Below are 6937 nucleotides of genomic sequence, written 5' to 3' on the forward strand. Positions count from 1 at the left end.
ACCAAAATCTTGCCTCTCATACTTTGAGCAATTACTGGACCCCGCTGTATTTTGATGGACGTTCTCACAGAATGTGACACTGTGGAACCCCAGTCAAAGGTTTTGTTTCCACACTGACAGGGAGGGATTTAAAATGTCTGAATAAGTAGTAGCTCAGCCATAATCATCTGTTTGTCCCCTCGCAGGCTGCTGTCATTCAGTCTCAGAGACTTGTTCTGGGTCGCGCATTGTTCTGTGCTTTTCTAATAGAATTTTCCGGTTCACTTTCTGTTCATCATTTCAGCAAGACCTGCTACACCTAGGTGTCAGAATAATGGAAAAGGGATTTGGAAAAGTGGCATGTTTTTTCTTCTTTCTACTCCTCTAGACTTTAGAAGATCATCAGGTTTGTGTAGTGTGTCACCTCAACTATCAGGCCTGATTTTGGGGGAAGTCAGTCTATGGTCAGTTTCTAGTGAGTTGATGTCAGGATTAGTAATCAAAATAAATTTGATTTGTAGCCTTTATGCATATTTCAGACATTTATTCTGATATTTTCTGCTGCTAGGTACGTTTGAAAGCATTATATGACATGGGAACGTAAAATGTACATACAATTTGGTCAGAGATTCTTGGAATGGAATGAAATAGGTTGTGTTTTCTAAAATCACAGCTGTTGGAATTTAATGGTATCATTTATTTTTCTCATAGGTAATCAAGAAAAAGTCTGTGACAGTTTGTGTGTGAGTTATTACAAAATGTGTTGTCATCTTTTCTCATGTAGTTATTTATTTATGATCACAAGGCAAGGAGGATTTAATCATCTAAGATGATTGAGTTGCAGGTCGCAGCAGGTGCAGCAAGTTTCCTTGAAAGTAATTTAACTTTCAAACAGACAGAGGGCTGTTGAAAGTGCTGATTTTAACATTAAAGTCTGCACATTTAAGAGTAACTAAACACTAAGTCCTGGTCTTTTACTCCATTCATTGTTTGCAATGTAAACAAATATTGTTTGTGGTTAATTTTTTGGTAAATCCCAGATCTTTTTGCCCTAGTGATAAACATTTGAAAAACATGTTGACATAGAGATGCTCTTTTGGTGTACATCATCACTGAGATGGAAGGAATTCTTTCAAGTGTTTCTGTAAGCCCCAAAAGGATTATTCATGAAAAAAATCCTCCACCCACAACCTGAAAGCACCTTGAGTTAATAGGAAGAGGTGGAATACAACTACAGGTGGGACTGTTTAGTTACTCTCCAAGCAAGCATTAATCAAGCATCATGTACTTTCCCTTGTAACATGTTGTCGAGATTTGTTTCCAGATATAGCATTCAGACATTAGTAGGATTAGTAGCAGGGTGTGGTGGTTCCCCGATAACTCAATACTTGATTATAGATGATGTGTATCTATTCTTAAACGACCACACCCCGCTACACATTACTCCGCTAAACAAAGGGATCCTTTCTCAGTAGGTACATTAACATTGTTGAGTATTTACCAACAATTCACAATCATTCATATATAAAGCCAACAGAGTTTTTGTTTAGGACCATTTTGAGCTGTGGCTAAGCTGTGGAATTCCCCTGGTGTGTGGATGTATGCATACACACCAGAACACTGGATTAAAGAGTAAAACTTTTGCACTTTTTAATAAAATATATTTCTCCCTTTCTCTTCTGAATGTCATCCTCAGTTACAGCACGCACTATGTTCCCTGCCACCATGACACAGTGTAAATCTTAATGCTCGCAAACCCAGTTCTTTTGAAAGGAACATGTGTCATCATTCCAATTAATTAATCCATCATTCTCTGGTCGTATCTCGACACAGTCCTCTGACGCTCCCCTATAGTTATTAGGCTCTCCAACTTTCCAGTACCTTCTGAAAGGGAATACAGAAAAAACAACCTCACAATGGCGTATTCTGAAGGGATGTATTTGCTCACTGATAAAGTGAAACAACTACCAAAACTTCCTTCTCCCCTCGGCCCAAGAATCAAATAAACACTTCTAACATACCCATTGCCCAGTGAGGTACCATCCACCCACTTCCACACTCGATTTGAGTCCTTGTCCCACAGGCCAATCCAAACACGTATGTTCAATAGAGTCAGAAGTTCCTGTGGATGAAGATTAGTCCAAATAATTTCATGGTCGAAACAATTACTAATGAAAACGCTGAACCTGTCAAAGAACAACTGTGTGTCTCACCTGTTCCTTTTCACTGTTTATGATCACCAAGCGTGCTCCTCTTTGTGTGCAGTCCTGACGGCTCTCCTCCCAGGTCTTCTGCTCAGTTGAGATGTAATAACAGCTGGAGTCCAGCCTTGTCCATCCGTGGTCACATAAGCTACCTGCTGAGTTTTAGTTACAAAGACATGATAAACCTGCATGAACTCAATTAAAATGGTGGATTCTCAATTTGACAATCTACCATGATTACTTGAGTACAAGACAAGGCAACACTTTAGATTAAGATTACATGAACTACCATGTAACTACATAGCAATGCCTATAGGGAAAACTCTGTAGTTTGTAGGAATTGCAATGTAATTAAAAAGTAATTATATACTGTCACTATCAAAATTAATAAAGCAGAACATGCCCCACAATATCTTAACATCTAAATATAATTATATAGATATATTAACTATGTTAATATATAATCACTAAAACGTTTCTCTCATTAGAAATGTTGTAGTTACTGATTTGTATCTGTTCTCTCATCTCACTCCATTGACTGTAATTTGAAATAAAACGAATTCGAAATCTCCAAGCTGTACACTTAATGGCATAATATACATAACACACTGCAATCTTGCCCTTTTGATTCAGAAAGCCATATACTGCTAACGTGTACTGGTGCCAGGATTTAGCTCAACGATATATGCAGTATATGTGTTCATTTTTGTCATAAGTAGGAGTGGTTAACCTACAGATGAGGCGTAGAGAGATGTTGAGGGACACTTGCAGGACACACAGCAGCCCAAAGCTCACAGCGACTACTGTGAAGAGCTTACTCCCTGCGGTAGGATCACATATATATACAAGTCTGCATTGAGATACTTTGTTTCAAAAAATGCATCCACGGTCAGATCAGACTGGGCACATTGATTGAAACATGGTTAGTTTAATAGTTAGAACTACTACTAAACATACAGTACTACTAAGAACACAATCCACCTCAAAATAATAATATTTCCAAACTGGGCATCAAACTGACATAAGATGATGTAAAACCTTATTGACCCAACAGGGAAATTTGTCTTGGACTCCATGCTGCAGTTTATCCCTGTAAAAAATGACTATCCACACCGTTAGAAAGTGCAGGGCTGACCTGGTGATGGTCCTGTATCTGTGTTCTTCTTGTTCCCCTCTGGTACATTTACACACTGATCCATCTCCATGATACTTGCTGATATTATTGGATTAATCTGAAAAGCAGTGACCTTGTTTTTGGTTCGAGGGATGTTTTGCAAACGTACATTTCTGTATGGCAGCTACTTCTTCCTGTGGTTTGTCAACTCTAGGTTCTATCACACCCAAGGACCTATTTTTATAATGGTGGGATTTACTTATCAGATGTCCAAACAGTTACTTCCTGCTATCAGTTCCCCCCTTCCCATACTGAAGGTTCCTGCTATCAAGCCTGACACATTTGACAACCAAAGCAGTTCAACGTACACATGAGGCGTAGAGAGATGCAGTTTGTTGAATTATTAGATCTAATGTTAAACACCAAGTAGCTACTAATAACACCATGCATGCACTATCCCTTTAATAATATCAGCAAAAAAACAAGGATCAGATTTACATGGTTCTAACAGTGTTTGGGTGGACCAAGTCAAGAGAAAAGTCAGTATTTACCAGGCACAGTACAAAGTAACCACATCTTAGATGACAGGCATGGTGAACAATAATAGTAGCTCATCCACAGTTCAACAATAACATCTCAACTGCAATAATACATTGTTATTGCTGCATTGTGCTATGCAAAATCTTAGGTACATCAAAGATCTTCTTAGTTGTCCCTGGTAAGGAAGGGGAATAGAGGAGAGCAGCACATTCCAGGGACCATACATTAGCATTCATTTATTTCCATGATAGAGGACATACACAAAGCAATATAGTAACTAATATTGTACTCTGGTTTAATAGTTAAACAGTGAATATAAGGTTTAAAGCAGCCATGTCAGATACAACTAAACTCAGTCTGTCCTATAATTACTCTACCACAGAAACATACTCTACAGTCTACTTGAGACAGGAAGCTACCATCTTACCAGATACCCAAACATGGTTCCTGCCGTCATAGCTGACATACGTTTGAAGGGATACAAATAAAAAAAAAAAAAATGTTTTCTTCGGTTGTCTTTCTTTGAAGGAAATTAGTCTTTTAGCAGACATTTGCCTGTACGGGCTACAGGCTAATACATTACTTTTAATCCAGCTACAACACACTGATTTTTTTATTTTTAAATGTGCACAAGTTCTAAATCTCACAAACCCAGTTTCTTCGGAAGTGACATCGTTCATCATTCCAATTCATTATATTATTATCATCCCTCAGTGGTCGAATTTCAACACAACCTTCTGGATTTCCCTCAAAGTTGTTAGGCTCTCCCACGGTCCAGTACCTACATGAACACAAACAGGAAACAGGCTCAAACTGTTGGAACTGAAGGGACTTTTTTGACTGTGCTTGTGTTTGCAACCCACCTTCATAGTGGCATGTTTTGAAGGAAAAGCATTACATTTACATGTTTTTGGTTGCAGAAAATAGACTCATACTATGGCCGTTAGTCCACCCCAACTTAATAAAAACCCATTTCAAAATGAATCTTGTTTTACATACACATTGCTCACTGAGGAACCATCCACCCATTGCCATATTTCTTTTGAGATGTCAGATAGACCAATCCAGACACGTAGTTTCAGTTCAGTCAGAATTGTCTTTGAATTAAGACAAGTCAAAATCACAAAGAAGCAGAAATGTATTGATTTATTAGTCAAAGTATTGAATTGTTTAAGGAACAACTGTGTCTCACCTGTTCCTGTTCACTGTTTATGATCACCAATCGTGCTCCCCTTTGTGTGCAGTCCTGACGGCTCTCCTCCCAGGTCTTCTGCTCAGTTGAGATGTAGTAACAGCTGGAGTCCAGCCTTGTCCATCCGTGGTCACACAGTGTACATGCTAAAGTTTAGAGTTTCAATTAGAAACCCTTGATATGTTGCATTACTGTATCTAGACATTATATCCTCAAATAATTTAAATGAGACAATGTTGGAGACCTGCCGTCTTATACTGTAAATAACAAAATTACTTTGTTTTACTCACACCTTATCCTGGAATTTAATTTCATTATCTCCGTCTGTAATGTTTTTTTCTCGTTTTCAAGGCTGTTGTGACTGATTTGTAACATTCCTTTTTCATTGGACAGTTTATCATAACTGATTTGTAATTGGTCTATCTCCTCAGTCTGGTTAATTTGTGACTCGTCCGTCCAATTTCTCCAATCTGAAATGGTAAAGAATATCTCAGGTGTCTCTAAAATGTCATGGTGTAACAAATCAAAATTCAACATGGAAAATCCTCCCCCCCACCAAAATCTGTAAGACTCAGAGAATGAACTACAGTATACATCTCTATCATTGTCAACCTACAGATGAGGCGTAGAGAGATGTTGAGGGACACTTGCAGGACACACAGCAGCCCAAAGCTCACAGCGACTACTGTGATGACCCAACTTCCTGTGGTAGAATCACACATAGTATGCACAGGTTAACACTGGTGTGGACAAAAAAATATACCATTCCATTGGGAAAGTATGGTTTATTGAATGCTTAGAATTACCACTACATATATACAGTACCTACTAGGGTATAACGATACACCCAGCTCACGATACAATGTTTCACGATACTGGGTGTACAATACAATATGTATCACAATATTTAGAAATTTTGAAATGAAACCGAAATTCAATTAACAGATTTATTTCCAAAACATTTAACATTTTCAATCATTTTCTTTGTTGTACATACATTTTAGTTAATTCAGTTCAAGCGATTTCTGTGAATAAAATGAATGCACTCATGACACAGTTGCAGAGTAGGTCGTGAGCTTGTAGCTCAACCAATAGGATCAAACGGACATCATATTGTAAAAATATTGCCATTCCTCTATGATACATATTGTTAAATTTGTATTCCGATATATTGTTACACAATATTGTTACACCCCTAGTACTGACACAACCCTATCTCAAAATGATATATCTAAATGTCACACTGACATGATAACTACGTTTTACAAAGTGCAGGGCTCACCTGGTAATGGTCGAGTGTCTAAGATCTTCTTTTTCGCCTCAGGTACATTTACATATTCACCCATCTCCATGATTCACGCTCAATTAACCAACTAGTAATATTCAGAAATTTTGTTTAACAACTGGGTTCTACAAGGTGACAATCTGAACAACTCCTCCCTAGTCTTCATCTCTCTTGTGGTCAACACCAAAAACTCCCTTTTGGAGATTTCTCAACTCACAAGTCAAACACATGCCTTCCTGTTTCCTGGGATGATTAAAATAAATGTCAACTATTTTACTACCACTAATGAATCTACACACATTGATCAAAAGCATGTTCCAGCATCAGAGGCATTATCAGAAATGGTCATTAGAAAGACTATAATAAGTAAGAAAGTAATAAGCAGTGATTACATTCAGGTGATGCAATGATGCTTGCTTGATGTGGACACTGTGTTGCTCAAAACACCAAAACAGGAAGTGGAAGGGTTAGTTAATCTAAGATCTGTTTGGAAACATTAAGGTCAAATCAGCAAGTCTTTAACAAGCAACCAACATTATGACTTAAAGTTCGACCTCATTGCAAATGACTCAGGAATAAAAGCCTGTCTTTACAAATGACCTTTTATCCCGCTCTTTCCCATG

General features: G+C 37.9%; 1 protein-coding gene across 2 annotated transcripts; it reads right to left on the reverse strand.

Annotated features, from left to right (window-relative positions):
- Window positions 1–484: 484 nt before the first annotated feature.
- LOC124469137 (asialoglycoprotein receptor 2-like) lies at window positions 485–6694 on the reverse strand. Of its 2 annotated transcripts, none has more exons than XM_047022236.1 (11): window positions 6312–6694; window positions 5646–5732; window positions 5320–5499; window positions 5030–5175; window positions 4837–4934; window positions 4489–4618; window positions 3319–3415; window positions 2918–3004; window positions 2193–2335; window positions 2001–2101; window positions 485–1863 (listed from the first exon to the last, which is right to left on the reverse strand). In XM_047022236.1, exons 1-11 carry the CDS (start codon window positions 6379–6381, stop codon window positions 1722–1724), a joined length of 1281 nt encoding a protein of 426 aa, XP_046878192.1. In that variant the 5' UTR covers window positions 6382–6694; the 3' UTR covers window positions 485–1721. The 2 variants fall into 2 exon arrangements, with proteins under 2 accessions (XP_046878192.1, XP_046878194.1); XM_047022238.1 differs by having other exon boundaries at window positions 696–1863; window positions 2193–2338; window positions 3319–3373.
- Between the last annotated feature and the right edge of the window lie 243 nt (window positions 6695–6937).

Source organism: Hypomesus transpacificus, chromosome 6 (genome assembly GCF_021917145.1).
Source record: "Hypomesus transpacificus isolate Combined female chromosome 6, fHypTra1, whole genome shotgun sequence".
NCBI classification, from domain to species: domain Eukaryota; kingdom Metazoa; phylum Chordata; class Actinopteri; order Osmeriformes; family Osmeridae; genus Hypomesus; species Hypomesus transpacificus.

Bases quoted from the DNA above. Each gene is read 5' to 3' on its own strand.
- LOC124469137 (XM_047022236.1), bottom strand. From the start codon at position 6,381: ATGGAGATGGGTGAATATGTAAATGTACCTGAGGCGAAAAAGAAGATC. The intron at 5,176-5,319 runs GTGAGTAAAACA...TCTAAACTTTAG, and splicing joins ATTAAATTCCAGGATAAGGT to CATGTACACTGTGTGACCAC. The intron at 1,864-2,000 runs GTATGTTAGAAG...ATTCCCTTTCAG, and splicing joins GGTACCTCACTGGGCAATGG to AAGGTACTGGAAAGTTGGAG.